This window comes from Bombus flavifrons, chromosome 3, assembly GCF_040668555.2.
Source record: "Bombus flavifrons isolate JBK064 chromosome 3, iyBomFlav1_principal, whole genome shotgun sequence".
Classification (NCBI taxonomy): Eukaryota; Metazoa; Arthropoda; class Insecta; order Hymenoptera; family Apidae; genus Bombus; species Bombus flavifrons.
Window position 1 is genome coordinate 17,143,753 of NC_138444.1, and position 27,309 is coordinate 17,171,061.

A 27,309-nucleotide genomic window follows, 5' to 3' on the forward strand; every position below is an offset into this window, starting at 1 on the left:
CGGCAGTCGCGCGCAGCGCAAGTACGCGAAAACGTCGATAGTGGCTCTGTAACGTACGTGACAGATCAGTGGTTTGAATTTTGGAGAAATCGAAGATTACTTGAAGTTGAGAAAATTAAGACGATATGGAACCTCAAGACGTTTACTACAGTAAAGCGGAATACGTAGAAACGGTAGGAGAAGTTCAAACTGGTATTCGATAATGGTAAAAGAATACGGACGACCTTAACCTCTTTTTCCGTTTCTCTTGATTTTAACGTTTCAGGCATCCGGGAACAAAGTAAGCAGACACACTGTTCTGTGTGGTTCGCAGAACATCGTGTTACACGGTAAAGTGATCGTACAGTCGGATGCTATTATCAGAGGCGATTTGGCAAACGTTAGGACGGGACGTTATTGTATTATCAGCAAGAACGCTATTATAAGGCCACCATTTAAGAAGTTCAGCAGAGGGTTGGTAGTTGGCGGCTCGGTGGTCGCCGACGCATTAAAGAAACGACGGAAAGTTTACCACCGGCGTAACGTCTGATTTCATTTCGTCGTTTCTTCAGCGTTGCCTTCTTTCCTTTGACGATGGGAGATCACGTGTTCGTAGGAGAGCGGGCGGTGATTAACGCAGCTATCGTCGGCTCTTACATATACATAGGAAAAAATGCAGTAATCGTACGTATAAGGCATACACGCGTAAACTTTATTTATACGTATTTGCACGAATCGAAGCAACGGGATAACAGAAAGAGTAAGTGCTTGTTCAACTACGCAGGGGAGAAGGTGCGTCCTGAAAGACTGTTGCTACATCGAGGATGGAGCGGTGGTACCACCGGAGACCGTGGTACCCTCGTTTACCCGTTTCGCCGGCAACCCTGCCAAGTGCGTCGAAGATTTACCCGAGTGCACACTCGACCTCATGCTGGAATTCACCAAAAATTACTATCAACACTTTTTGCCGTCCAACGTTTAACGGGTTTGTACGCGCGCGGAGAATAGAATTTATACGGAAACATGTTAATATTCATTACTTATCTCGTACGTTTTCATTGAACCGAATTCACCGAATCCCCGATGGTCGAACGCGTTCCTTGTCGTTGACGATCATCCACGTCCTCTGACACCGATCCATTCTCCGTTTCCTCGCTCGGAAAGCGATGACTCTCCTCGATGAACTCAAACGGATCGCCTTCGCTCCAAGGTGTCGCGTTGTCGTTCGGTGTTTCACCGGGAAATGGTAAGGCGTCTGAAGCGAACCTCTTTACGGCCCGGAGGTCGATCAAGCTTCCCTTCCTATGCCAGAGATGTTCCACCGCCAACACAAGGAGACTGAGAAGCGCCCCGTAACCCACCGCCACCAACGCGAAATAGCACTCGGTGAGTCCTATGCTGACGAAGCTCGTTTGTCCTTGGCATTTGGGCTTCTTCGTGTACAACCGGCTGTCTTCGCGAGTCTGCAGACCAGTTTCGGCCAACACCAAAGCCCTGAAAACGATTCCTTTTGCTTTCTACCGTACTACTGCCGTGTATCCGTGCCATCTTACGCATTTTTTACGATCTCCAGATACGGCGATCGAATTGGGATCACCAGAAGCGGATATAACATGTTAAGTATATCGATCTCCGTGATCCCGCACTTCTCTTCCTCCCGATACGTCTCCTGCATTATCTTGTAGAATGCGCCCAGTTCCGAGTGGAACGCGAACAGCTCGTCTTTAACGCGTCGAACCCCTTCTTCGACCGGCAACCACGAGCTGTTGTGACCCTTTGGTTCGATCTTTTCCACTATGGCTCTTCGCAGAGGATCCTGAAAGCTCTGCGAGAAGATCGGCAAACGGACATTGTTACTGGATCGAGTTGGTAAACTGGGTTGCAAGAGGTACGAATTCTTGGTCCACCTACCTTGAGGTAGTGTCGAACATGGATCACATCCTGCGCCCCCAATTTTAACGGGCTATAGAACAGGTCAGCAATAGTTCTGATAGAGTCGGTGGTCGATTGGAGCAGAGCGACGATATTGGCCGTGTAGGAGGCGTACAGGTTGAGAGCGGCGAGTAAAAGCATCAAAGTGACGATTCGTGAGGGAACGCGATACGGCTCGTAAGAGTATCCTGCGGAATTGCGGTTCCATTTTACCGTCTCGTCGGAGAGGGAACGTGAACGAACGAAAGGGAAGACATACACCACCGTTCATAGTATTGGAACACTCATAGAAAGCGAGGAAAATAACGATGATTATGAAATCGTTAAAATATTTAAGAATTTTCTCTGCTTTGAAAGTTATGTATAGTTATGTATAAAGATTCGTAAGATAAAAAAGAATTCGTATGTCGCGTTGTATAACGTTATAATAATAATCTGATCGTTTGTCGATCGTTGCTTTAACCAATTCCGATACTCGTAATAGTAATCTCTTTCTACTTTATCTATTCTTATTTACCTGTAAATTTTGATTCATACTAGGTAAACTTTTCTCAACTTTACATGTAATTTATACGTTAGAAGGATGAAAACGTATGATACATCGTGATACTTTTACAAAACATATGGCAAATTTTTACAAAATTTTAATCGCTTAATCGCTCGTCTGATAACCTAAGCTAAGATTATCGTATCCCGTAAAAATTCGTGTTACATTGTTGCAATACGTAGGAACGAGAGCGAACTTACCTTGTTGCGCAAAAGCACCCAGCACGACCATGAAATTATCACTGAGCGTTTGTTCGTCTAGATGAAATTGCTGCCAATATGCAGCGCTTTTCGCCGATGCTCCCCGACGATATTCCCATTTGGAGGAAAAGTAGAGCAAGCCGAGCACCAGCAGAAGAAACACGCCGATCGCTATCCAGACGGATCGTTGAAACGGCAGCGTGAAAATGTTGCTCACAGTCGACAGCAAAGGCGCACGGAAAATGAATTTCGCTCTGTCGCGATTTAAGCTTGTACATACTTTCGTGGAGATGGTTGTCACGTCCTTCGTTATCGAACCACACGACTTACTTGGTGCGGGTATAAAGTTGTACATAATCGATTACACCGATACGCTGTTGAATAAGGTACGTTCCCGTGCCTCCTATATCGATCTCTCGTCGTTGCAGCATCCCTGTGAGGCCGTTCCACGATCCATTCTCCAGTTGATATCCCCAGGTGCTGGTCACGCGAAAGTCGATGCTAAATCGATGCGAAAAGAAAAACGCAGCTCGTTAGAACGCATGATCTCCTAGGAGCCGAAAAGTTCGTCACAGCGGGAGACATTTCGGCCCCTGTCGGATGCTGGTTGCCATGCAAGAGAAAGGAGAAGCGCCGCGGCAGGGGAACGCGAATGCGACTCACGTTGCATTCATTCGGCTCGCTATATGCAACATCCAAGGATAGTTGGCCTTCGTAACTGCGTCTATATGCTTATTTTCGTAATCGGTTAAGTGGTTGATCGTATCGGGATCCGTCATCTATGGGAATGCAAATGCAAGGCTAATTTATTAGGCGACGATTATCTACGCTCGCGAGTTTTTAACTCCGCCAGCGAACGAGCGTTAAACGCGACGCGATGTTACGCTGGTTGTTGCAATTTGGAAAACTCGTTATCTTAATTTCACTTATCGTTGTTTGCGTGATCCAAAGTGAAATTCATCGCGACACGTGTTCGCAAATCCACGGCGGATAATTCTTTGTTCGACGATCGTGTGTCGAGAGATACCACGAGACAAGATTTCAGGGGCGTCTGCCGAAGATTCCTTCTTCGTCGTGACGCCGCGTGCAGATTCGTCGCTCGAACGCCACCATCGACCGTCCAATTTCCTCGATCCTCCGTTACAACTCCGTGATACGGGCTAGGCCTGTAGACCGACGTTATTTCCGCGAAGCTATCGTCGACTCGCAGTTTCGTCGCCACAATCACCTCGCTATCTGGATAAACGGCCATGTCGCTGAACGTTCGAACCACCTGCGCCATCGAGTTTCCAGCGATTGTCCCATCTCGAAGCAGAAGCCATCTCATCGGCGCTGAGAACTGGCCGCTCGTGTTTGCCTGCGAATCGGATGGACGCGACGTCGTTAGAGATCGATCGCGGCATTTCGCTGCTTCTCGTTTCGAATCTGACCACGCACCGCTCGTAAGAGTGGAATCGCGTAGTCGCAATCCAGATCCACCACGTACAAAATTCGATGTTCCCAGCTGTCGTGGCGCGTTCGTAGCTCGAATCCCTCGAACTCGCGATGTACGTCATGAGCCAGACCCTTTCTCGACATCCTTCTGGACAGCTCGATCGCGCCGTCTACGAACGGGAAGAATCGTTCGATTCATCGATGCGCTGCGTTACCAAACGTTAACGAGATTCGCACTTTCGCCTTACCATGGTCGACACGACAGAGATGCGCCGATACTCTTACCGGTGGAAACAGCACGGTGATGGAGTCGTCGATCAGGTCGACGAACCACGAGTCGAACGCAACCGCTCGTCGAGTACCGGCGAGGATCGCGACGATAGCGAGAACTCGACGAAGAAAGAGCATGATGTCGTCGAAGGAACGAGCGTCGGGAAATACCGCGCGACTGTCCTTCGACGACGTCGGACGTGGGACGACGCTCGCTGTATTTGAAATATTCAAAGGTTTGCGAGGAACCGCCCTATCGGCAAACTACCGGCTTCGAAAATAACGGGCTAGCTACTCGCGTGGATACGTGGTGGATTCTCTGCGCCGTGTTTTCGTCACGACAGCGGCAATTTGCCGTTTCGTGGAAATCGTGGCGGCAAAGGGTACGCGTGATGCGGCTGATGTAAATCGAGAGGCAGGCCATAATGTAACGCGGTTCCTCTTTCCAATCGATAAATCGGTCGGTCGAAGATAACTATCGGCGATCGGCGATTAGACGACTAAGTCGAGACGCGATTATCGGGAAGGCTAAAACGAAATGAAAGAGAGCGTCGCGTCGGTGCGGCGGACAAGCGACAAAGTAGGTAGAGACGGACAAAGATGGTGCGACGTAGAAATGGAAGAAAGAGGATGATATGCACGCGGGAGAAGGTTATTAGGCAATCGCGCGTACAAATTCTCACAAAGGGGAGATGCAGCGTTGCGCGCGGCTCTCATCGGTGTATCGCGTGACGACTTAGTGATAGACACGTGCGCCGAGCCCACGGAGTAGTTGATATCAGCGGTAGGTCGTTTGTCGACTCGCGGAGGTGGGCTGCTCTCCTACCAAACGCGACGCCAGAGTATGCAATTGCGATGAGCTACGCGTGCTAAGGATTACATCGGATTTACGCAAAACCGGCGCGTCACGAGACCGCTCGTGCCTCTGCGTCAACATCGACGGATCAACATCGACGGATCAACATCGACGGATCAACATATCGATATTTTCCTCGAATTTTTCTGACCGGTTCCTTGGGATCGTCGCGGCCGCGCGATCACGTGCGCACACCAACGCGTCGAAACACCTTCGGAACGAAGGGGATTACGGAGTCCTTAAGCACCGATCGTCGAACGCCGACCTATTAGTTTGTCGACCTATCGGTGGCGAGGTCGAGGCGAACAAGCTAGCGCGCGAACGCCACGGGAATCGTTGATTCCCATCAACGTCGAGGTCTCGTTAAGCGAGAGCACTGGCGTTCGTGCTCGGAATAAGTTGTCGCAGAATCGAGCGCGATGACGCATAACCAGGTTGGATTCGTCGAGTCGAGATGTTCCGAGGATCGAATCCACCTAATCGCCAGCTTCTTACTAGGTCGAAAGAGCGTGTGCTCGGACAATGGTCTGGGCATTTCGAAGGAAAGGCGATAGTCGACACCTTTGCGCGTAGACGTAGACGCGAAAAGGATCGTATGTGGAATTTTTCGCTCGCGATCGCGCAACGCAGCTTACGTTTATCTACGGTGTCGGCGAAAACAAAAAGATGGATGAGTGGCGCGCGACAATAAAGTAAGGAGACCGAGGACGGTGGGCGAGGTGCGAAGCAAAGAGAAATCGGAGCGGAGCTGCGAAGCATGGGGGCAAGGGCGGAGAGGAAAAAATTTGGAAGCCTCGACGCTAGCGGCAAAATTCTTTGATTTCCCGCGGCGATTCGGTTCGGGAGAAACGATATCGGTGCGTGGGGAAGGCGGTTGCGTCGGTGGGGTTCGAACCGCGTGTTCTAATTGGTCGCCGTCCATTAGGTGTATACAGCTAAGTGTCGCGAGTTCGGCAGCGTTCTCAACAGTAGCGTCGAGACCGAGCGCGCGTCAACCTTTGCGACAGATCGCTTCCTGCTTAGTTTCGTTCATCGACATCAAGCCCGAGATCCAGCTATCAAGGACGAGACATCGAACGTGTACGAGCATCTCGTCCTGGACGCCTTCGAACGATACGATGTCGACGAACGGTGTTGCCGTAGGCTCGCGCAAGTCCGAGACGAAGAGGCCCGCCGAGGTGTTCGAGACGGAAGTGCCCTTGCCGTCCGGTGAGTTTCCCATTCCGGTGATCGTTGTCGGGACTTTACTCTCTCATTGTAATAGGAATTCTCGCCGCTCCTTGTTCCACGCCGCAGGAGAAACTCGAGCCACGGACGAACGCGTTTGCTTTACGTAACTAGAAACGCTGTATTTGCATAACCATTCCTGCTCCCTCGTTATCTCGAATTAAAAAACCATACCGAGCACCTACGAGTACAGACACCAAGTTAAGCTACCGAGAGAACTGTCCAGCGCTGCTCCAAGCTATCGTCTATCGCACGCAGCTTGCACACTCGCGCGCCCATTTCTACGCTTTTCCCTCGCTTTCTCCGAAAGTTACCCTCCACGGGGCTGTTGCGCGCTGCCCGTTTACCATGGCCGTTCTTTGTCCGCGACCAACACAATCGGAGACAAAATCCCACGGATGATGTACCGCGAGTCCTAAACGTGCCACCGTCACGCTATCTCGCGCGATCACCTTGGTGTGTTAAGACTTGCGGTGAAATTAGCGATACGGAATACGGGCATTGCGTCGCAATCTTGTACCGCGGCGTGACGGTACGAAGGGGGGACACATGGTACGACTGAAAATAATTTTCCTTCGCTGGAAAGAAGATACACGCGTTTAGCGTTTTATCGCGTTTCGCGGTACCTTTTTAAAACGCGTTTTACGAACGATCGAACGAACGAATTAACGCGCTCACGATTTCCCAACGAACCTGACGAGATACTCGAACGATGGCGACCCTATCGCGCGTCGACGATCGATCATAATCGAGTCCATCCATCCTCTCCGAGACATCCGATGATAACGCGCATTCCGTTTTCCAACTTGTTCTCTCTCGTCGAAAACTTGGTCTTCTCGTACGGTGTACCCTTATCGATTCGTTCATCGAAACGAGCTGCGCGCATCGTCGATTTCGTTTCACTTTTCGCCTCGGTCGGTTTTCTGCGAAACCAGGAATTTGGAAGAACGCGCGACCAAAACGATCGCTCTCTTGCCGACAACACGTACATACGTATATACACGCGAAAATACGTGACCACTGACGCTGGCCGACTATCGGACCTTCTTTTTCAATCAGCGGATGAATAATCGCGAACTAACTCGAAGCGTCATGGCAACAACGTATTCGAAGAGTCGACGAGCCTCGAAATCTTGTCAACGTCCACCTATCTTATCGACAACCGTGAAAGTCTGTTTTCTTTCTTTCACGACGACGCTCGACAATGTCTTGTCTCGATTCATCGTCTTTTACGAGAACCTGCGCTTTAGAACTCGATCGCCCAGGATAAGGAAAACCGGAATAAACGCGGGGAGAGCGAACGATCGTACCTCGTTCGAACGATTAACGACTTGGAAAAATGTGACCGTGACGGAGCGCGCGTGGGTGCTTCGTAAATATGTATCGAACAAACTTTTTTGCTCGTAAATCGACCTTGCTTCCAATGATATCGAATCGACTGAAAACCGTTCACCATACGTTTCCTCTTTCGCGATATTAATTCACCAGCCGACCCTAAACGTTTTCAAATTGTGTTTTTCGGAGGAAGACCGTGGAAGGAGAAGGACGAATAAGGAAGAGGAAGAATTTCTCTGGTTTCGATAAAAGTTCTCGTTGGAAAAGGAGACGAGCGTGTCGTGCCTCGTCGTTTAGACGCGAACCCTCTCCCACATCCACTTCTCTTGAATAATGTATTACGCGACTCGTACAACGCTCTCCTCTGTAATCGCCGGTCCTCTATCGCCGTGTTTTCTCGCAGAACGAATGGATAAAGCACGCGCATTCAATAACAAACAGGCAACCAGGCGGAAACGATCGATCGATAGAACACCGCAAATCGTCGCGGAATTCCAACGATACCCGTGGACCGATCGATCTTTGTCGTTGGTAGCGCGTGTACCGCGAATTATAATTTCTTGTGTTTTTCCCCTTACCGGCGCGGTGCTCGTTGCTCGATCCACGCGATTTCCCATTACTAGCGAGAATATTGGCAGCCGAATATCGACAGAGCGCAACTATCCGAGGGTATATACCAACGAGTAAATAATCTACGTAGATACTAAAGCTATCCATTCACGGAAGCGCGATTCGACGACAGCGACACGTCGAAAACACGAAAGTAGAAAGTTTCTAATCTGGCACGAGATGGCTGTCCCCTGGAGCGTTCGCGTTCTACCTCGCGTTCACCGGTCAACGTTCCGTGACGTGCGTGCGGATCAGGGCCCAGGTTCTCGGGCAGGGCTCGATATTCGCGTCTATCGACCGATATCTCGGTTGCGAGTACGTATCAGGAAACGCGTTCATGGAAAAAACGCGGCAGAAACCTTGACACGAATTGCTGGAAAGTTCAAAGAAAGGAAGGGAAAGGTCGATGCGCTCGCGCTCTCGAAGACGGAAATCGTGCCGACCTCTCGGCTCCTGGCAATTTTCGCAAAGCGGACGTATTACTTTCAATTTCGAGTTCCGCCGAAAGCTTCCTGTACAATTACGCTCGCGCGTGCACGGTCTTTCGTTGTTCGCCCGAGGCGGACGCTATTTTCCACTTTACAAAGTGGATAACGCGTTTAGGGGACGAAGCATTTCCTGTAGACACAGACGCGAACGCGCCGTGCCAGTTGACTCGTATCATGTCGATTCTCGAACATCGAGAACGTCGAACGTCGAACGTCGAAGAAACGGGACGCTCTGTTCGTTTGAAAATTAGCCCGCGATATAGACACATTGACGTCGACGAAGAAACGGAGCGTCGATAAACAAATGACTGTTTCGAACGTATCGGACACTCAGAGACCTCTTCTTGTGGAGAACACAGAGACTAGGTACAGATGGGTGTTCGGAATAACTCGTTACCGACCAATCGTTCGGCCGATAATTGGTTGCCGAACGCGACGCGTTTTTCCCGCTTGCCTTCTTGTCCGGTCGTCGGTAACAAACCTAATTGCGTAACGAGTACCGATTAAAAGCATTTATGTATGTACATACGTACATGTGTACTTACATAAATGCGTCGAGAGATATTACGTGTATTTCCCAGAAAAAAAGGAAGTTGATACTTTTTTCAAGCACGTCATTTCGTTCGAGCTAATCGCGGAAAGAATTACGGCTGATGATCCCCGTAAGATAGCAAGTAAACGTGAAAAATACGAGACGCAATTCGCCACACCGGGTTCGTGCGAAATGGCCGACTAGTTTATCTCGCACTTGCACGATGCAAAGATTTTTGGCACGCGAGATCCGCGAATCTATCAATAGCAGCCCCCCGCGTATCTTTTATTTTTGTACGCGAATTGGCGGCGCGGTTAATACGAACTTTCGAACGTTCCAAACATTCTGGCGTATATCGATGCGAAACGATTTCCGCCTTTGATTTCGAGGAAAACGATCCTAATCCGCATCGTTCCGATAATCCATGATGATGCAACTTTGTCTCGCGACAAAATGCGAAAGTCATCGACGAAATCGGAATCTGCCGTGTACTGTGCGCGTTATGTCACGTCACGTATTTGTTCTGACAAACAGAATGAAGCCCTGACCTTGACGCGGTAACCATCAAACGGATGTTTCGTTAAACAAATACGACTATCTTACCGATGTGACTCACGATCGACTTCCATAGCGATCTTAATCAGCGGAGACGATGAATTCGTCGACGCCACAACGGACTTTCATTGCTCTTCCACCAAGATCATAAACGACGTATGACGTGCTACGATTACGCCATTATTAAACAGCGTTGCGATTCGAGAGATAATAAATTCCAAGGGTTGCGCGAGTTGATCCGAAAGATAAGCAGCCAGGCCAGCCAGCGATAATTTTACCGATAATTTTTCCATTACGTAATATTGGTAGATATTTTCGGACTGAGAATTCCTCGCGATTCAGGCATAACGAATACATTTCTCTATACAAAAATTTTAATGATCACGGTAACTGCAGTGAGCTCTCGATCTCGTCAATTACCATCGTTTGCTACCAGATCATCGAAGCTCTTTTATGCAGATACTCTCGACTGCAGGTTCGACCGCATCAATGTCATAAATGAAATATGTAAAATAGACAATAGTTTTCGCAAACAGATGTGAAACTTCAACTGTTATATCTTTTTCTTTTTTTTCTTTATCGTTTTTTTTTCTTACATTCTCTTGTATTTTCCTGTATTTTCTTTTATTATGCTATATTTTACGTTTCTGCGAAGCTATGTGTCCGCGTATATTTTTGTATAATCTTAATGTTAAAAGGATTTTCCCGTCTATCTTAATAAATTAAGTTAATTTAAATAATCGCGGAACCTCGAAAGGGGCGCAAAAGAATAACGCTGAAAAGTAGTACGTTGGATAGTAGGCGGGGCAGGTCGAAGGATGAAACGTACTCGCAAGATGATCATCGACAGGAATCGATCGTAAAATCGTCGATAAGATCTAACGCGATTTAAAGATATAGTGTGAAAAGAGACGTGGTTTCGCGCGCGAGCCTTTGATTGGTGGAATCAGAGCAGGGACGCCAGATGGCGTCGTCGCGTCCAATAGAGGAAAGGGATTGATGAAGCTAGCGCGACGATTGGACGGGAGGTCTCGGTTGCTCGGACGATTCGTTTCGTCAGACCGCACCCCGCGGTTCCCCGCGGTTCCCCGCGGTTCCTCACGGTTCGCGGCTTCGTATCGAATCAACTGGCACGAGGGAGAAAGAGAGAAAGAGGCAGGTGTGTACTCGCTTCTGATCACGGGTTCCTTGTTAATCATCGTTATCGGTCTACAACGAAACCGTCAACCGATTCGCAGCAACGAGAAGCTGATATATTACTGGCGCACAGTGAGTGCTCGATCGCGCCCGTGAAAATCGTACTCCATCGTCTTTCTCGTCGGCGTGGTTGTGACCGTCGTCGTGTCGTGCAGGCCAGGAGCGCGTGTTTGCCGAACGATCGCATGCAGAAACGGCGTTCGATTTTCCTCGGCTGGTGCTAAGAAGATAGCGCGAGTCATCGTATCTCTGTTGTGTTGGGAGAAGCAGACAGGCAAGAATACGCCGTTACGTTTTCCTTTGATTCGCGACAACGTATCTCGTTCACAAGATCCGAGTACGAGCATTTCGCATTCTGCTTCGGCATCTTCGTCAACCGTTGGTGTTCGCGTTGGCGACTTACTTGGTGGTGCATCGGTTCCGCGTGTGATCGCTTGTGCGTAGAACGCGTATCGAGCGTGCAATGAACAACAGCAACGGCACTAACGGCAGATCGAACGGAGAAAACAGGGGACGAAATGGCCACGTGCTTGTGTGGGAGCAACCAGGCTTGGAGGAAGAGGACAGACCTATCAGAAAACGTAAAAGTACGTCGGCCCGGCAGGCGCACGCGCTCGCGCGCGTGCATTCCTTCGTTTACGTAGAATTCTGTGCGATTTTTTCGAATTTTGGATGGCGTTTCGAGGTTGAATCCGTCGTGCATAGGCCGCAAGGTTCATACGAGTTTGCCATTCGGACGAAACTCCGTTTACCCCGTGAACCGCGCGTCGAACACGTGCTCCCGCCGTCACTCTTCGCTCTCCTCTTCTTTCACTTCGCCAGTCTCGCCCTTTCCTTTTCTTCTCTCTTTCGGTAGCGCGCGCGCACACGTATGCCGTCGCTTCGGTGCTCGCAGCATGACGGGTTCGCCGACGAACACGCGATTTCGCAGGCTCCATTTTTCAATCTTTAATACTTAAATGCGATCACAATGCGGTTGATATCGAGTGGCGTAAACGTAGTGGCACGCGGCAACCGACCCGGTTTCCGGGCCTGCCAGCGAACTCGTTAAAAAAAGGAAGGGGCCAGAGTCGAACGACCCGATCCGTTCGTCGACCAACGCGTTCCATTTATCTGTACTCTCGACAGAAATCGTGCGTGGGTATGTAGCAGGTCTCTCTATCTCTCCCTTACGCGAACGCGCGCCATCGTTCCAATCGTTCGTTTCTCAACTTCTTGCACTCTGTCATTCCCCGAGAGATGCCGGATGAAAAAAGAACTGAAAGAATCGTCGGGCGAACGGTTAAAGGAAACTTTTTGAAATCGGCATGGAACTTGGTAGTCGCATTCGTGGCCCGCGCCAAGGAACATCAAACGATAAACAGCGAAGAGGCAAAGGTAACGCGCGGTCGCTGATTCCCGGCATCGTTGTTCAATCAGCGATTAAACGGAGACGGAGATGGTTGGTGGGCGGCTGTCGCGTCGAAGCGTCACGTGCGTGGTTCGACCGCGCCTCTCCTCCCATTCGCTAATTCCATGTTGCTTTACGTCGCAGCGATAGCAATAGCGTCCGCACGACTGCAGTGCATGCCGACGAGCTGAAGTTATTTCTACCGAGCACGATCGACCACCACGTGCTCGATGGATGCCCGATGAATGCTAACTCGATACGTTCTTAGGGAAAAATAACGATCGCAAACGGTACGTGAAAACGGTACGATGAAAAACCTTGAAACCGCGAACCGTCTGACTAACTCGATCGATTATCGTGCCGCGGTTGTTTAACCCGCGCGACCACGGGAATTCCTTCTCGGTAAATTACGCTCGACGAGCGACCGACGCGACAACAGACGAAACGTTCAAAGTTCAGACGGCTGTTACCGAAAACTATTCCTATTACGTACCACATATACATACGTACGAAGAAGCGTATCGTAACGCGGAAGGGTGGGGAGCGCAAAAGCTTCGCGGTTCTCGCTCGTCGTCGACAAGTCATCGCGATAATCATCGCGATTGCATTCCGAAAATAAAGCTTACATCGTCCCTCTATTATTAATTCGCGTGTTATCTCGACATCTCGTAGCAAAAACAACGCGCTATAAATAACCGAGGAAATCGCGCCTTGCCAAACCGGAGAAAGGACCTGTGCAGCGGCGCGCTTTTCCGTCAACGACCGACCAACGCGATTCTCGATTCTCCCCTCGACCTTGTCCCCTCGCGTGCTCGAAACTGTCGCGTCCTTGGCGTACCTCTGACCGTGGATCGCGAACACGCCGTACAATTTGCCTCCGCCGTCTCTTTTTCTATCTTTCTTCTTGCCATTCTTTTTCTCTCTTTTCTTTCCTTCTTCTTTTTTTGCTTTTTTTATCTTATCGTCGAAGGATCGTATCTGGCGCTCCTAACGTATCTGCAAAATTACCGTCGTTTTTCAAGCGTGGTTACGTAATTGGCAGATGTTTGCCGCTAATGGACCAAATATTTCTCTCGATCGACCGAGGAATTTTTCGAAAGATTTCCCCTGGCAACGATCGAGACGACGAACGAAACTCGAGCGGCTGACCGAACCGATTCTATGCGCTTTCGACATCGTGTTATTTATCAGTTAACCCTTCGTCGCCATGGTCATCGTTGGCCCGATCTTTAAATGACCGCGTAACGAACGAACGTTTGCTGTTGCAGCGTTGGTGGGCTCGCGTCACATAGTGACTTTGATGCTGTTCCTCGGCATGGCGAACGCCTACGTGATGAGAACGAACATGTCCGTGGCGATTGTCGCAATGATCAATCATACCGCCATCGTAAATAAGGAGGAAGAGCCGCTGGTGAACGAGTGCGGGATCGTTAATTCCAGCATCACGAGCGTAAGTACGAGGCGCGATGCCGTGGACGCGCGCTGTCCGTAACCGACTCGCGGTATGCCTCTTATCTAATCGTTCCTTCTCAGGTGTAATCACCGAACAAGCAAAAGATCGGTAACCGTAAGTCGCGAACAATATCCATCGAATGTATCTTTGTTGCGGCAGGACCACGCTGGAAAGAGCAGCGACGGCCAGTTCGTATGGGACAGCACTAAACAGGGCTATTTGCTCAGCTCGTTCTTCTATGGCTACGTGCTCACGCAAATACCATTCGGAATACTAGCGAAGCGTTACGGATCCAAATACTTTCTTGGTGTCGGCATGCTGATCAATTCGTTGTTTGGACTGCTCGTGCCTATGTCGGCCCGTTTCGGCTACTATTATCTGATGGGCGTTCGCTTCATTCAAGGTCTAGGCGAGGTAAGCGATCTCTACGGGATCTCTCGATCCTGCGTTCTCCCTCCATGCGCGTACTCGCACGATCGGTCGAACGAAAAAGGATAGAAAAGCCTCTAATGTTTTTAACGTTGAACGCTTTTTGATCGTTCGGGTGTATTTCCTGCCCCTAGGAATGGATTATCCCTATTGCAGGGTCCCATCGTGCCTTGCACGCACGCGATGTTGGCCAAGTGGATACCGCCGAATGAGCGTAGCAGAATGGGAGCGTTTGTATATGCCGGTAAGCTCGTTCGTTTCGACGATATCTTTTCTTCCGCCTGCGTAGCCCTGTCGCACGTCCATCAACACGGTACGATGCTACCTTCTGGGATCTACCGAGCGATTCACCTTCTTCTTCTTTCTCTTCTTCTTATTCTTCTTCTGCCTTCTTTCTCTTTTCTTCCTTTATTAATCTCTCATCTTATTCGAGGTATTCGCTTTCGAATTTGCCGATAGATCTATTCATCGTTCTCCGTATTTTACCTGTAGGAGCGCAGTTTGGCACTGTCATCTCAATGCCATTGAGCGGTATCCTATCTGAATACGGTTTCGATGGCGGTTGGCCGTCGATTTTTTACGTGTTCGGTGCGGTCGGTACCATATGGTGCATTGCTTTCCTGCTGATGGTCTACGAGGACCCGGAAAGCCATCCGCGTATTTCCGAGGACGAGAAGAAGTACATTCTCAGCGCTCTGTGGGGTAACGCCGGAGCTTCCGTGAGTATGAAAGGGTTAGCTGTGACGCGCAGGTCGTAAGCTGTAGCAAGGTCGCTCTCGGCTCTAACGACCACGTTATTTTCACAGTCTCCACCCGTACCGTGGATGTCGATCATTACTTCGCTACCGTTCTGGGCTATCCTGATAGCGCACATGGGCCAAAACTACGGATACGAGACGTTGATGACTCTGCTGCCGACCTTCATGAAACAGATTCTACACTTTGACATTAAATCGGTAAAGAAACCGGAAAGTGGATAGGCGTCGCAACGATTGTAAACACGAGCGCAAAACAGCAAACTCGTCATCGAGACGATAAACATGACGTAAATGTGTTACAGAACGGCACCGTTTCCTCGCTTCCCTACTTGGCCATGTGGATATTCTCGATGCTGGTGTCTCACGTAGCTGACTGGATGATCTCTAGCGGGAAGTTTAATCACGGGTCCACGCGGAAAATCATCAACAGCATCGGCCAATTGGGACCAGCGATCGCTCTGATAGTCGCTTCGTACACCGGATGCAATTCCTGGTTGACAGTAACTATTCTTACGATCGGTGTAGGCTTGAACGGCGGTATCTATTCCGGATTCAAAGTGAATCATTTGGATATCTCACCGAGATTCGCCGGCGTTTTGATGTCTTTTACCAACTGTTTGGCCAACCTGGCGGGCTTACTGGCACCCATCACGGCTGGCTATATAATCGTCTCACCGGTAATTATCGCGTTTCGCGAATTCTCGCTCGGACGGCGGCAAGGAAAGCCTGGAATGGAAACCCGGGGTATCCAATGAAATCTCGCCTTTTTCTTTTCAGCCGACTCAAGCGAAATGGAGGATCGTGTTTATGATTTCGGCGGGCGTGTATATCGTGTGCGCCTTGTTCTACGCGATATTTAGCTCTGGACAACGGCAGCCATGGGACAATCCGGACAAAGACGAGGACAAAAACGAGAAAGAAGGCTTGGAGACTGTGAAAACTGTCACAGAAACGCACCATTGACGAGCCAGCGTGCTAGTTGCTTTTTACTTTTATTATCGGGTCCTTCTTCCGCATATTTTTTGTACTTTGTTCTTCGTTCCTGCCACTTTGCCGTTCAACGCGACGGTGTCGCCACATGGTTCGCAGTTGCTCGCCTTCTCCGCGTCTTCGCATCTCGCGCCCTTGTATGACTCGACCGTCCATCGTCGAACGTTCACGTTATCGTTCGATGAGTGGCCGTTAACGAACACGAAACACGGACGTCGCAAAACGCTAGACGGAAAAGCAGATGCGAGCAAGACGATAGGAACGCGCGGCCATATATTCCAAGAAAGAAGGATATTCGAACAAACTGCATAGTGATTTGTCACAGCGGCAGTGGATCGCCTGGACGATTAGTTGTTTCCTCCGACAAGCGAGGAGCCGTACATTCGCTGTTTGTCCCTTGCTCGTGTGCCAAGTTAAATAGCACGCAAACATTTGTACAGCAAGTAAGTCGAATCGAACGTCACATTTCTATATCGAGTACAGACAAAGTAAATTACGGAGATATATGTATGCTTGGATAAATACGTACGTACGTACGTACGTGCGTGCGTGCGTGCGTGCGTGCGTGCGTGCGTGCGTGTACGAGAGAGAGAGAAAGAGGGAAAGAAAGAATGATAAGCGTGTAAAAGAAAAAAACGAGCGAGCGAAAGATAGAAAATGGAGATAATTTTACATTTTTATAGTATTCATTTTTACTTAACGGAGATTACGTGCCTTAAGACCAAACAGTGTCGAAATAAAGATCAAATCGATGTATTTTTCGAGGCGTCAATTTTTATTGCGCGCTAATAGCGGTTATCGACCAATCAAAATGATCGATTAAAACTTCCGTCCGATTTCTGGATGCACGAGCACAGGCGAATCGCGCGTTTCTCTCTTTCTCGATCGAATATTAATCGGTGCTTCGTGCGATGAAACCCAGCACAAAGTACGATGGTGCGTTCGAGACGGTGACGCGTCCGAATGCCGCTTCTACGAGTAAACGGACAAGTACTATAACAGTATTAAAGTTAATATCCTCGCGTTTCTCCCATCTCTGTTTTCGTTCGTTACTTACAATGCGTTATCGCGAGCAACTGCCATTTTATATTGTGCGATTGAAAGCGATCGCGAGAAATGCGATAAATCGCTACCCGATTTCGCAAACGTCCGGGAATTTTCAAACCGTCGCGTCGCAACCAATATAATGCAATACAACAGTGGTTTATAATATAAATATTGTAAATATTTTTACGCATAGGTTTTTATCGAGTTGTAGACGTTAGACAATTTGTTGCTCTTTCTTATTTATGCAACGTGTACAAAGCAGAATGAAAGGATAGGCAAAAAGTGAAAAAGACAGAGAACGAAAGAGAGCGAGCGTGAGAGAGAAAAAGTAGCCGTTAAGTATGCTAAACAAAAAAAAAAAAAAAAGGAAACATTCAAAGGAATTATATCTTCGTAGCAGAATGCATTTTCTTTTTCTAATTATTATTGTTATTATTATTATTATTATTATTATTATTATTATTATTGTTGCTGTTTATTGTTGGTATTATTATTATAATTATAGTTAATAGTAGCTATAGTATGGTAATTATCGTCATCGTTACTAAGATGTAGTCGTGAGTGCAGAATTATCGTATGACACACCAACGCCAAAGAAACATGTACGCCTTTGTTTCGTTTCTCTTCCTTTTTACCCCCGTACATGCAGGCGTTGTTACGGGTGTATACGAGTATACTTTATCGAACGACCGCTTCGTCGTAATTCGCATGAGCTTAGCCCGTTATGTAGTACGCGCGACGACACTCAAACACACGTACCCTCGCGTTCAAGCGGACGTTTACAAAAAGCTCCCCTGCACGGGACATTCAACCTCCGAAACGATGTCGCTCCCGAGTGGAAATTTTTCAAATTTCTAATTACTTACCGTTCGTTATCGCGTATCTCTTGTTGCTCGACCGTCTCCGGAGCGAGCCTATCGCCGATACCTCTGATCGCGTAAACAGGGATCGCGGCGGATCAGTCTGAAGTACCTGCGTTTTTCTGTGATCGTCTATCTGAAAATGTATCTTCGACGACTTTCCCCAAGGTTACTATGTCGTTAATTTCTTGGTAACCCGTAGACTATCCAAATTATTGTTGTAGCGGAAATATGACCAACTGCCCGTATGAAATTTTGCGTACGCGAGGATATTGTTAAATTACGGTCACGTATTACGCGCAACGCCTCGTACGATTCGTACCTATCTTTTTACACTAGGCTATCCGTATATGCCTATATGTATATACGTGTGCGTGTGTGTATATATATGTACACACGCGCACACACACACACATATAAATTATGTAACTGTGTATACTCGTGGCTGCGTACAGTTCGTGTGCGTGCATACACGACTTACCGACAATCGCGATGGAAATTCTTTGGAACCCACTTTTTATAAAGCCAATTGTAAAACGATTGATATTTTTATACGAATATTTATGGTCGTTGCGCAGCAAAAGCTGCCGCAATCTTTCTTCATCGTACGCGAAATATCTTTCATATTACCGAAATTGCAGAGCGTATAAAGTGTACACACGGGTAAATAAAATATCGCTCAACGAGTACGTCACCTTCGAGATCTTAATTCATTTTAGTGTAAGAGAATTCAACCGAATGATTAAGGAAATCGTATCTTCGTCGATGCGTAATAATCGGGAAATGGATATATGCATGTATACGTACGTACATGCATAAATCGAAAGGTAATAAAATTTTCAGGTATTTCGCCGCAACAGTGGTCGATAAAATAGAAATTTATTCGTTCATTGCGTTATCGGCCGAGAGATGGCGCTTCCGATAGTCGATTAGCTGTCAAAACAGGATGAGCAATAACCAGTTTTCGTTTGCAATTCATCTAAAACGTAAGTGATAGAGAATGACGGTACTCTGTACTGTCCTCGGCGAATACTCTTGCGTGTTTCTCACATAATAATAATTGTTCAACACGCTGCGAATAAAGTTTCCTGATTGTTGGATTTCCTAATCGTAGTACTGGTTACCTAACTTGGTTGGACAATTTATAGGTTAGTTTGTCAAACGCGATCCTTGCGTCGTCAAAAAAACATTTCAAAGGTGATTCGTGTTCGAAGGATCTTAACGTCGGTCCGACATGAAACACTACGAATACGATACGAATGAAATTGAAATCGACATTGAAAATAAAATATCTGTTTCCAGATAAGTAACGGTGGACGACGCGATGAGGATTCAGTCGATAATCGTGCTGGTGATAGGGACTGCGATGGCAGTGAAATGCAGCGACATTACTCCTGCGGTGTTCGGAAGCGTATTGGACGGTATGCCAGCCGCTTTCGGTGATTTTAATTCCGACGAATTGACCGACGTGTTTATGTTGCGCGAAAACGGTATGAGGGTTGAAATCTTTCTTGCTGCCGAGCAGGAGCCTCATTTGAGACCCAGCTCTGACCTAAGTTGCACCTTTCGTCATCTCATCGTCGGTGTAGTACCAGGAGATTTCGATGGAGACGTATTCATGGACGTGCTGGTGATCACGTACAACAAAGAAAAGAAATTGTCATACGGATACGTATTGTGGGGTGGAAAAGGTCGGTTAAATTGCACCAACGAACCACTGATAAAGATGACAGGTCAACCATTGGCTCTCGACTATAACGGCGATATGATAATAGATCTGTTCGGCTTAGATGAATATAAAGAGAGGACGTTCTGGGTATTCGACGATAGTAGAAAACCTCCGAAATCCGTGCCAATGAAGGCACCGTTAGATCTATCGCTACCTCTGTCACCGATCAGTCAACCCCATTCGAACGCTTATCTAGACCTGAACAACGATTTCTTGGCCGATCTGGTGGTCACTACGAACAAAAATTTTGAAATTTGGCTGGGAGTCGAGCAGGGATTCGAATTTCACAAGCTGATATCATTTCCCTATGGAATTTCAGAGAATTTTAACGGTATCCTCGGACAAACGCTCTATCTGGACGTCGAGCTAACCGGCAAAATGGATTTGCTTTTACCCCTCTGTTTCGATAACGCGTGTACCAACAGCACGATCATGATGTACTCCTCCGACACATGGTATAATCTGGAAGTGAACTTCAGGGACGGAGACAACGTACTGTGGGGCTTCGTGAAGCCTAACGGCCAACGGTACACCGACACCATTACCCTCCGCGGCGGTGACTTCAATATGGACGGATATCCAGACTTGCTGGCTACGCTCAAGTCGACTAGCGGCAAACAGACACGATCCTATTTGCTGGAGAACGTTGCGTGCGATTCGTGTAACACGTTCGCTCGAAAATTTCAAGTGAAGTGGCAGGCGTTAAATCCGTTCCACAACGAAACCGCGATGGCGGTGTTCTACGATTTCTATCAAGATGGCATTTTGGACGTGATCTTGGTCGAAGTGGACAAAAGTAGCAACAGCTACCGTACAGCGGCGTTCAAAAACAGTTTGGACTACGACGCAAATTTTGTCAAAGTGATGGTACTCACGGGCCGCAACAATAGCATGTATCCGATTTCCCCGGGCTCGCTCGGCAAGAAAAAGAGAACTTACGGGACGAATCTTCCCGGTCCGTCGATAGCATATCGAACCACCACTCAAGACGGCAGCCCACGTAACGCGATTGCGGCTCAGCTACCGCAAAGCGCACACTTCTCCTTGAATTTACCATACACGATCTTTGGTCTGGGTAGAACACCCAACTTCGTCGACGCTCTCACTATCGGGGTAAGTATATTCGCGCGAACCACTTAATTGCCCTTCTCTTTGTTACCTCTTTTTCGCGTTGTTGTTCGCGAGCTGACCGGTGTTTGTTTCTCACGACAGGTCGGCGGAAAATCTCGGGAATGGCCGCAAATCATCCCTAATTCCCAGATGGTAATGATTCCGAATCCGATAGCAGAACCTTGGCGATGGAAAGCCCAGCTATTAGTAACTCCCAGTAAATTAATTTTGTTGAGCGCTGCCGCGTTGACCGGCACCTGCGGTTTGATATCCTTTATCATAGTCGCTCTTTATTGGAAAGAGCGAAGGGAAGATAAGATCGAGAAGCTTCAAGAAGCGCACAGATTTCCCTTCGACGCGATGTAAAGGTTCGATCAAGAGACCGTGTGAGATATCTTTAAGAAATGTATTTAATATATCTGTAAATTATTTCGTAATCGGTAAATAAATAGATAAATTAACGAATCGATAAATTAATAAATATACAAACATCTACAAAATAAGTGAGCAAGTGAATAAACGAACGTACATACGCGGCTAGACGCGACTACACGCGACTAGACGCGATGCATAATACAAGTCGGTATACGATCAGCAATACGCGTGTGTATTTAGTTCACGGAAATCTTTGGCGATATTTTGTACAGTAAGTTTCTGAAATATATCACGCACTCTGCGCGTTTCGAATATAAATCGTCGTCGCTAATAAAATTGACAATTTATTGATTTCTCTTGGACATTCTTATTATAACACAGGACCCGTCGCTTCGTCTCGCGTCATAACCGACGCATCGAGTGCGAAATATATACTTACGATACTAGTTATATTATATATATATAATATATACCTTTTTTATATATTATATATTATATATATAATATATATACCTTTTTATATATTGTATATTTTATATATATATATATATATTAACAAACGATCTTTGCCGGCGTGATTTTGGTCGTTACGCTACTCGCGACATACGCTGTAGATCGAGGCAATTCGAGTGGCATTCACTACTGACAACGATCGTTTTTAATGGCAGGGTTTAAATCGTTGAAGTAGGGATGCACCATTGCTTCGTCCGCTGACAGCCGTAACGCTGGATTGCATACCAATAACTTCTGAAAAGGACAAGTTTTCCTGGTGAGAATTTGAGACCAGCGATTTCTGTCGCCAAACATCGAATATCATGAAATACCTGTAATAAGTCTCTGCCTCTGGAATTAAGTTTCGGCGTAACTTGAGCCAATCCCTGAGCGGGATGATAGAGTGGAAATGGCTTGTAGTCTGGAAGAGTGGTAAAATCCGGCCACGTTTCCTCGACCGGCGTACCCAGCATCTTGAATATTCTCTTCAATTGATCGTCTACGTCCGAACCGGGAAACAGTGGTCTACCGGCGTTTGCTAATTCTACGCAGTTGAGATCGGCATCATATTTTTCTCTCTTGTTTCTTAAAAGGCTACTTACCAGCAAATATACAACCGGCGCTCCACATATCGATGGACGTTGTGTATAATTTTGCTCCAAAGAGAACGTCCGGTGGACGGTACCATAACGTAACGACTTCCGCGGAGTAGCATTTTACAGGGATTCCAAAAGCTCTCGCCAGTCCAAAATCGGCTAACTTTAATTCGCCGTTCTAAATAGAAATTTCAGAAGATAAAGCAACATTTCTTTTTTCAATTTCTCTGGAAATTACAAAATCACTTACCTTGTTGATCAGCAAATTTTGTGGTTTAAGGTCCCTGTGCAATACGTTTCTACTGTGACAAAATGCCAATCCACGGAGCAATTGGTAACTGAGAAACGTAGAAAGCACACGGTCAGCATAGGTAGTGGTGGGTCTATGTATAGCGACGACCGGCAAATCACAAACGAGTCATAAACCGTACTCACAGAAAGGATTTGACCACGTCCAAATCGATTTCTCCGTTTAGACTGTCGAAATACTTTTTCAAATCCTGATCGCAATGTTCGAAAACCAACGTCAACTTTTTATCGCTGTGCAATACGTCGTACAACCTCACTACATTCTTATGTTTCAACTCTTTCAGTAGACAGATCTCTCTGAGCGCGGACGACGGTACACCCTGCGTGCAACAAACGGAAATGGTCGTCACGATAAATCGAGTTTCGAATCGGAAGGGAATCTGTAGTGACGCGAATGCGACAGAATCTCGTCGGCGCCATAAACTTACTTCGTCGTCTTCATCCAATCGAACTCTCTTTAAAGCAACGATTTCGTGAGTCTCGCGGTTCTTGGCTTTGAAAACGGTTCCATAAGTACCTGAAGTACGCCAGAGATGAATATGTCGTTGGTATTCGCTAGCGAATCGCGAGAACGACGCGTTCTACGATCAGTTGTCAAAAAACACGCACACACCACACATTCACACGTCACATGCACTCGACTCGGCACGCAGCACCGGAACTCCAAACGAGAAACCAGACATAATCGGTAGTCGAAAAAGGATAGACGCTTGCTTACCTTCTCCTATTTTCTCGAGCTTCTCATATTTTTGCATATTTTTGGCGATTCTTCGGGCGGAATAATCACAGAGTGGTTAGCGCTGCACTCGAAACAGTCGTGCGCGAACACACCGCTGCAAGTGGCGCCACGAACCTTTTCTAACGCGCCGTTTCGCCACCAGGTTCGCACCAATCTTTGCCACGCGCCACTTTTAAATCGCTTTTAAACCAACGAGTGAAACGAATACGACCTCCGAATGACTTTGAACGCCACGAATACGACTTGGACAACCTCGAAAGGACTCTGCGTATCGTATCGATCCGACCGATCGGTAAATCTATATACGTATACCGACAGAACGAAGCAAATCGAGTCAATTCGAGCAATTGCATTAAATTAATCGAGTTTCACGATAACGGACGCGCAGTATCTGCTCAATTACGCGCTACCGCTCGAAACATACGCTTATCGTGGAAATTCATTCGCCGAGAGAGGGAACGTTTATACACGCAAATGCACATGCAGCATGCATCGTTGTTGTAGGTACATCGCGACACGAACTCGAGTGACGGATCGATGCGATTTCAACGGCACGCAAACGCGTACATACCGCGCTAAAGAACCACTAGGCGTAGCTGTATAATTTATAAATACCCGCGCGCGTGCACGTTATAAAACGCGTCGCACGAGGGGAAAAACGTGGATAGGCAAGTACTTGAAAGTTCGTACATCGTTGGACTTTCAAACCGATGGCAAAACGATAACGTCGCGAATTACGCGGAATCCATAGCGATTGCAACGACAACAATACAAACGTCTTCGTATTACCGTTTTTCTTATTTCTTAATACGTATTCGTATTTCTCTCGTCGTTCTTCGTTCGTGAAAATTATTTCCCTCGTTTCTTCCGTTTTTAAGATAATATAGGAAGAGTATGGATAGCGTAATGGACATGGACGTCACCACAAGCCTGTTATCGATTGTTTATTTTATCGGTTCTTCGATAAGTACACAATGTTGACAATATCAGAAGCAAGGGTCTGCGTGAGCAACTCCGAAGGAAAAATATGATAGAAAAATGCGTTTAGAGGCAGCAGAATCAAGAAGCAAAAAAAAAAGAAAAAAACAAAGAAACTATACACGACCAGTGGACGAAGAGTTAGGATTAAATTATCCTTATTAAATTATCGCTCGGACGAGTATATACCCATCGAACATCTCGTGTCGAAAGTTCCGATAAGATTTCGTAAAATCGAGAAAACGCAAGCGGCATACACGAAACTACGATCTTCCGATATTCTAAACGGAGGATCGATAGTAACGCGAACCGAAACACTTCGAATCGCGTGGAATCGCAGTCGTACAGTATATGGCGGCGAATTCGTATCATTTCCAACACTACTCGATGCTTGAAGCTCTACGTATGCAGATTCCAAGCGATTCCACGTGTTCCAAATGTCAGCACCAAAGTTCGGAACAGAGAGGAAAATCGTATTGGAATGGAAAGACAAGATGGTTGGAAACGAAGTTGGCAGCGGCTAAGCGTCAAGTCGTGTTTTGTTTCGTCGAGGTATAAATTCGATAGGAAAGCACCGCGTGGAGGACGATGCCACGGGAAAGGAACATTTTCGCGGCTTTTCACGTCTGATCGTTGCGCGACGATGCGGCTCGTTCAACACGTGCTCGGCAGCTCGATCCCAATGTTCGCCAACATGGCGATTCTGTTCTACGTTCTTCAGCGCGTAAGCTACCACAAAACGAATTATCTCGTAGCATCGGCCGCAGGAGCCGAAAGAAGACGCGTAACAGCAATCGTATAGTTTCTAGCGGCTACGAGACTGCGGCACAAGATCATGACGGAGATGAGAGAATTCACCACGATAGTAACGTATTATAATCGATGAACGATCGATCGCGCGTACCAATCTTCCGCTAGCATTCCCCGCGTGTTGACAGGTTCGACGGGCACGCGACAATCTCCGCTACATCAGCGAACGAGTGGCCATAGGAATGAACGAGGTACGTATCGCTATCTTTTCCAATTTGACTCTATCGCCAAGGTAGAACTCAGTTTATCCGAATTCTACTTATCGGTGCGAAATTTTATTTCTTTATTTATTTATTCGTCTAACGGCTGAGAACCCTTGTACAGATACAATAACGTTAAACGATGTAAAGCAATTAACAGCCGAGTAGGATTAGTAATTTCACTGTATCCGGATTAACACTTTACCGACCGATTAATCGGTTTTTTGTCGCCGATGGTTACCGATCGATAGCCTATTAATCGGCTTTTTGTCGCCGACAATCTTTCTCATTATTTGAGCAGTAATTTCTTATTCAGTACTAAGCTACCTTGCTCAGTTGCGTCAGCAGCTTTGCTTTGTGAGCTGCCGCGGTTTTATACCAATTTGAAAAACGTACCGTTCGCGATGAACAAAAAAAACGTTATTGGAGAGTCTAAACCGAAACAGAGGCGGCGCCAGGGAGAATCTGCGTCTGAGATGCCGGTCGGACGTGCGTATGCTGTTGAATCGCCAGCGGTCGGTAAAGTGTTAAGATCGCAAATAGGAAAAAATCGCGAGCTCTTATTGTGCGAGCGGAAAGTAATAGATGGCGAGAAAAATCGTTGACCTGCTGTTATACGAACTCGGATTACGTAAATCGTACGGCGAAAAGTTCGAATAAACGGAGCTTTACCGTACGATGAAGGCGAATCGAGCGAAGATAAAGAAAAATCGTTCGCAGATCGAGGAGGACGTCGGTAAGGAACTGCGAGTTACCGGTCGGATAACGACGCAGAGCGCGAACCTGGCAGCGGTGTTACGACGGTTCACGGGCCTCGAGGAGAACGTGATCGAGGTATGGTCGTCGTTTTTTCGCTCGTCGTCGGCCCCGAAACGTTCGGAAACGGAAACTAATCGCGCGACGTTTCGATCGTCGGACACAGCTGGTACGTATGGATCGTAATCGAGAGAACGCGAAGGTGGAGACGCCCGTCGACGTAACGACGGAGATCGAGAGGGTAGTTGCAGCTGCCGAGAGGAAGAGCGTGGAGGATCGACGAGTTGCAGGAGAAGACGACGGGGTCGAAGAGGCGGAACGAGTCGGCGACGGTGCCACGCGAAATCCTCTGTCGAAGTTCTCGGCTTGCGGACACCGAGAGACCGGGGCGGTCGTGGCGCGAAAATCGACCGACGGTCGGAGTCGAGTCCGTACCATGCCGGAGGTTCGTCTTCTCGGCGAGTCGCGGCAGACCAAATAAATTTTCTCTCTGGGACGAGACGATTGTTTCGATAGGGTTGCTCGATGGCGAGAAGCAAGACAGAGAAAAAGAAGGAGAAGAAGGTGGTGGAGTATCGTGGCGGGAATGTGAAGCGATGGTTCGATGTTTTCCAACGCGTGGAATTTGTTTCAGCCGCGCTGTGCCAGCACGTTCGTTTTGCCGTCGCCGTTGACCATGTCGTCTGCGAATCTCTTGACGAATCCGCTCCAGCCGACGCGATCTATCTCGTCGAGGTTTCGCTTGAAGAAATTGTCGAAAGCCGTGCGGTCGATCTCGTCGATGTTTCGCTTGACGAACCGCTCGAGCAGTTGTCTATCGATCGGAGAGAGCGCGATCGACTTGCTGCGAACAAACGAACGACAAGGCGATAAAAGAGAAGCGAGGCAACAACGAGGCACGCGTCTTACCTGGCAGCCGACGACTCGTCCGCGTAGTCGTCGGCGAGATACCTCGTCGATCCGAAGGAGAGACGAGCCTGCGTGTCCCGCGCGAACGGACGAACGCGTCGCGGACGGTCGTCCGCTGAGTCGTCCTGGTCGTCGCGCTGTTTCCTCGCAGCTTGAACGAAATGGAGAGACGCGTTGCGTTAGTGAAATTTTCGGTAGCTGCGCGGAAGCGAGAAACG

General features: G+C 47.8%; 6 protein-coding genes across 16 annotated transcripts; 4 read left to right on the forward strand and 2 right to left on the reverse strand.

Annotated features, from left to right (window-relative positions):
* Window positions 1-13: 13 nt before the first annotated feature.
* On the forward strand, window positions 14-1,022 carry LOC138177869 (dynactin subunit 5). Its single transcript, XM_069109125.1, has 4 exons — window positions 14-173; window positions 266-453; window positions 552-663; window positions 764-1,022. Exons 1-4 carry the CDS (start codon window positions 126-128, stop codon window positions 959-961), a joined length of 546 nt encoding a protein of 181 aa, XP_068965226.1. The 5' UTR covers window positions 14-125; the 3' UTR covers window positions 962-1,022.
* LOC138177863 (ionotropic receptor 75a-like) lies at window positions 665-10,481 on the reverse strand. Of its 4 annotated transcripts, none has more exons than XM_069109111.1 (10): window positions 10,013-10,481; window positions 4,096-4,262; window positions 3,686-4,015; window positions 3,322-3,437; window positions 2,989-3,159; window positions 2,659-2,912; window positions 1,891-2,099; window positions 1,533-1,804; window positions 1,031-1,473; window positions 665-910 (listed from the first exon to the last, which is right to left on the reverse strand). In XM_069109111.1, exons 2-9 carry the CDS (start codon window positions 4,234-4,236, stop codon window positions 1,035-1,037), a joined length of 1,932 nt encoding a protein of 643 aa, XP_068965212.1. In that variant the 5' UTR covers window positions 4,237-4,262; window positions 10,013-10,481; the 3' UTR covers window positions 665-910; window positions 1,031-1,034. The 4 variants fall into 4 exon arrangements, with proteins under 4 accessions (XP_068965212.1, XP_068965210.1, XP_068965211.1 ...); XM_069109109.1 differs by lacking the exon at window positions 10,013-10,481 and adding an exon at window positions 4,341-5,311; XM_069109110.1 differs by lacking the exon at window positions 10,013-10,481 and adding an exon at window positions 4,341-5,311 and having other exon boundaries at window positions 1,020-1,473.
* Picot (putative inorganic phosphate cotransporter protein picot) lies at window positions 5,770-18,777 on the forward strand. Of its 5 annotated transcripts, none has more exons than XM_069109119.1 (8): window positions 5,770-6,427; window positions 13,820-14,001; window positions 14,164-14,418; window positions 14,590-14,677; window positions 14,926-15,152; window positions 15,240-15,389; window positions 15,494-15,868; window positions 15,969-18,777. In XM_069109119.1, exons 1-8 carry the CDS (start codon window positions 6,337-6,339, stop codon window positions 16,152-16,154), a joined length of 1,554 nt encoding a protein of 517 aa, XP_068965220.1. In that variant the 5' UTR covers window positions 5,770-6,336; the 3' UTR covers window positions 16,155-18,777. The 5 variants fall into 5 exon arrangements, with proteins under 5 accessions (XP_068965220.1, XP_068965218.1, XP_068965223.1 ...); XM_069109117.1 differs by lacking the exon at window positions 5,770-6,427 and adding an exon at window positions 10,604-11,123; XM_069109118.1 differs by lacking the exon at window positions 5,770-6,427 and adding an exon at window positions 11,132-11,748.
* LOC138177864 (T-cell immunomodulatory protein) lies at window positions 16,500-21,392 on the forward strand. 4 transcript variants are annotated; one of them, XM_069109116.1, is made up of 3 exons: window positions 16,500-16,624; window positions 19,391-20,930; window positions 21,030-21,392. In XM_069109116.1, exons 2-3 carry the CDS (start codon window positions 19,413-19,415, stop codon window positions 21,291-21,293), a joined length of 1,782 nt encoding a protein of 593 aa, XP_068965217.1. In that variant the 5' UTR covers window positions 16,500-16,624; window positions 19,391-19,412; the 3' UTR covers window positions 21,294-21,392. The 4 variants fall into 4 exon arrangements, with proteins under 4 accessions (XP_068965217.1, XP_068965216.1, XP_068965214.1 ...); XM_069109115.1 differs by lacking the exon at window positions 16,500-16,624 and adding an exon at window positions 18,959-19,074; XM_069109113.1 differs by lacking the exon at window positions 16,500-16,624 and adding an exon at window positions 19,008-19,236.
* Cdk5 (cyclin-dependent kinase 5) lies at window positions 21,320-26,148 on the reverse strand. Its single transcript, XM_069109124.1, has 7 exons — window positions 23,418-26,148; window positions 23,128-23,216; window positions 22,826-23,019; window positions 22,641-22,728; window positions 22,397-22,568; window positions 22,127-22,338; window positions 21,320-22,049 (listed from the first exon to the last, which is right to left on the reverse strand). Exons 1-7 carry the CDS (start codon window positions 23,452-23,454, stop codon window positions 21,942-21,944), a joined length of 900 nt encoding a protein of 299 aa, XP_068965225.1. The 5' UTR covers window positions 23,455-26,148; the 3' UTR covers window positions 21,320-21,941.
* Window positions 26,105-27,051, forward strand: LOC138178041 (uncharacterized). The gene is made up of 2 exons (XM_069109443.1): window positions 26,105-26,260; window positions 26,349-27,051. Exons 1-2 carry the CDS (start codon window positions 26,105-26,107, stop codon window positions 26,661-26,663), a joined length of 471 nt encoding a protein of 156 aa, XP_068965544.1. The 3' UTR covers window positions 26,664-27,051.
* The last annotated feature ends 258 nt before the right edge of the window (window positions 27,052-27,309 follow it).

What these genes read in the sequence shown, in the direction of transcription:
- Picot (XM_069109117.1), top strand. Translation starts at nt 10,964, where the DNA reads ATGAAGCTAGCGCGACGATTGGACGGGAGGTCTCGGTTGCTCGGACGA. An exon ending in AGAAAGAGAGAAAGAGGCAG is followed by an intron (nt 11,124 to 13,819) that starts GTGTGTACTCGC and finishes TTGCTGTTGCAG; the next exon opens with CGTTGGTGGGCTCGCGTCAC. An exon ending in GGGAGCGTTTGTATATGCCG is followed by an intron (nt 14,678 to 14,925) that starts GTAAGCTCGTTC and finishes TTTTACCTGTAG; the next exon opens with GAGCGCAGTTTGGCACTGTC.
- LOC138177864 (XM_069109116.1), top strand. Translation starts at nt 19,413, where the DNA reads ATGAGGATTCAGTCGATAATCGTGCTGGTGATAGGGACTGCGATGGCA. An exon ending in TCGACGCTCTCACTATCGGG is followed by an intron (nt 20,931 to 21,029) that starts GTAAGTATATTC and finishes TTCTCACGACAG; the next exon opens with GTCGGCGGAAAATCTCGGGA.
- Cdk5 (XM_069109124.1), bottom strand. Translation starts at nt 23,454, where the DNA reads ATGCAAAAATATGAGAAGCTCGAGAAAATAGGAGAAG. An exon ending in GATTGGATGAAGACGACGAA is followed by an intron (nt 23,020 to 23,127) that starts GTAAGTTTATGG and finishes TGTTGCACGCAG; the next exon opens with GGTGTACCGTCGTCCGCGCT. An exon ending in GAGGCAGAGACTTATTACAG is followed by an intron (nt 22,050 to 22,126) that starts GTATTTCATGAT and finishes TGTCCTTTTCAG; the next exon opens with AAGTTATTGGTATGCAATCC.
- LOC138177869 (XM_069109125.1), top strand. Translation starts at nt 126, where the DNA reads ATGGAACCTCAAGACGTTTACTACAGTAAAGCGGAATACGTAGAAACG. An exon ending in TTTAAGAAGTTCAGCAGAGG is followed by an intron (nt 454 to 551) that starts GTTGGTAGTTGG and finishes TCGTTTCTTCAG; the next exon opens with CGTTGCCTTCTTTCCTTTGA. An exon ending in TAGGAAAAAATGCAGTAATC is followed by an intron (nt 664 to 763) that starts GTACGTATAAGG and finishes TCAACTACGCAG; the next exon opens with GGGAGAAGGTGCGTCCTGAA.
- LOC138177863 (XM_069109109.1), bottom strand. Translation starts at nt 4,500, where the DNA reads ATGCTCTTTCTTCGTCGAGTTCTCGCTATCGTCGCGATCCTCGCCGGT. An exon ending in CGATTCCACTCTTACGAGCG is followed by an intron (nt 4,016 to 4,095) that starts GTGCGTGGTCAG and finishes TCCGATTCGCAG; the next exon opens with GCAAACACGAGCGGCCAGTT. An exon ending in GGGTGCTTTTGCGCAACAAG is followed by an intron (nt 2,100 to 2,658) that starts GTAAGTTCGCTC and finishes GCAATTCCGCAG; the next exon opens with GATACTCTTACGAGCCGTAT.
- LOC138178041 (XM_069109443.1), top strand. Translation starts at nt 26,105, where the DNA reads ATGAAGGCGAATCGAGCGAAGATAAAGAAAAATCGTTCGCAGATCGAG. An exon ending in TCGAGGAGAACGTGATCGAG is followed by an intron (nt 26,261 to 26,348) that starts GTATGGTCGTCG and finishes CGTCGGACACAG; the next exon opens with CTGGTACGTATGGATCGTAA.